The sequence below is a fragment of the Etheostoma spectabile genome, chromosome 5, assembly GCF_008692095.1.
Source record: "Etheostoma spectabile isolate EspeVRDwgs_2016 chromosome 5, UIUC_Espe_1.0, whole genome shotgun sequence".
In the NCBI taxonomy this organism is placed as follows: Eukaryota; Metazoa; Chordata; class Actinopteri; order Perciformes; family Percidae; genus Etheostoma; species Etheostoma spectabile.
The window spans coordinates 35,291,896-35,293,022 of record NC_045737.1 but is presented as its reverse complement, the minus strand read 5'-3'; the positions used below and the strand labels follow the sequence as shown (position 1 = coordinate 35,293,022).

General features: G+C 41.4%; 1 protein-coding gene across 1 annotated transcript in view; it reads left to right on the top strand.

The window, feature by feature from the left end:
* itgb5 (integrin, beta 5) overlaps positions 1–1,127 on the top strand; it is a 115,279-nt gene that overhangs the window by 106,031 nt on the left and 8,121 nt on the right. Inside the window, exon 21 of the mRNA XM_032516517.1 lies at positions 342–461. Coding sequence (XP_032372408.1) covers positions 342–461 — 120 coding nt within the window. The remainder of the gene's footprint in view (positions 1–341; positions 462–1,127) is intronic.

Below are 1,127 nucleotides of genomic sequence, written 5' to 3'. Positions count from 1 at the left end.
CGGTCCCCCCTAGTTTTAAAATGTGTAAGGGGGACAACTAATAGTCTCTGGCCTGTTGGTCTCGGACTACGTGAGGATGTACGCAGCTGTATCAGGTAAAGAGCAAAGTAGTTATAAAAAGTAGTCTGTAAAAGTTAATTTTAACCAAGTAAGACTTTGATTGGGGGAGCTGTTCTTGTTTTTTTTTAACATGCTCTTGTCATTTTGTTCAGGTTATTTCATTTCCTTTTCTCGTCTCAACTCTGCTACACACGGTATATTAACTTGAAGATGATTCAACCGATCCAAGATTGTTATCAGCTATTGAAGTGTCTGCTTTTCTCTCTCGCCTTGCCTTCCAGAAACGGAGGAGCCAGGCGCTGTGCTTTGTCTGTACAAGACCGATAACGATTGTGTCATGAAGTTCACGTACTCCGAGCACGCCAGTGGACAATCCGTCCTCACGGCTCTAAAAGAACCAGGTCAGTGCTCCAAACAACAACACGTCACGTCTTCTCTCCTTTTTATCCTGCAAAGAACCAAGTGTCTTTAGATTGTATTTGCAGCGGAGAATCGACCACCACAGCTCCACCGTGACAATAGTTCAGTTTGTTTTGTCCTTTGTAACATAACAGGACTTCAGCTTACATTTTGTTGTGCAACCCTGTTTTTTAGAATGACAATAAAAGATCCTTGAACACTGTCACTCCCCGATGCAAGTCGAGTGCAGATTTGAGTTGCGCGTGTGTCACTTTGCGACGAGTAGCATAAAAGATGCTAATGAGACTTCTGTAATGTCACTACAAAAGGCTGTCACTGGAACGGCGTTTTGAGCTAACGTTAGCAATCAAACATCCATAGATGGCTAAAACGTTTTTGAAATTCTGCTAGCTTAGCTACAAGCTAGCAATAAAACACACTAAAGGCTGTCACTGGAACGGCGTTTTGAGCTAACGTTAGCAATCAAACATCCATAGATTCCATAATACTAAACGTTTTTGAAATTCTGCTAGCTTGCTACAAGCTAGCATAAAAACAAAAAGGCTGTCACTGAACGGCGTTTGACTAACTTTAGCATCAAACATCTATAGATAGCTAAAAACGTTTTTGAATTGCTGCTAGCTTAGCTACAAGCTAGCAATAAACAC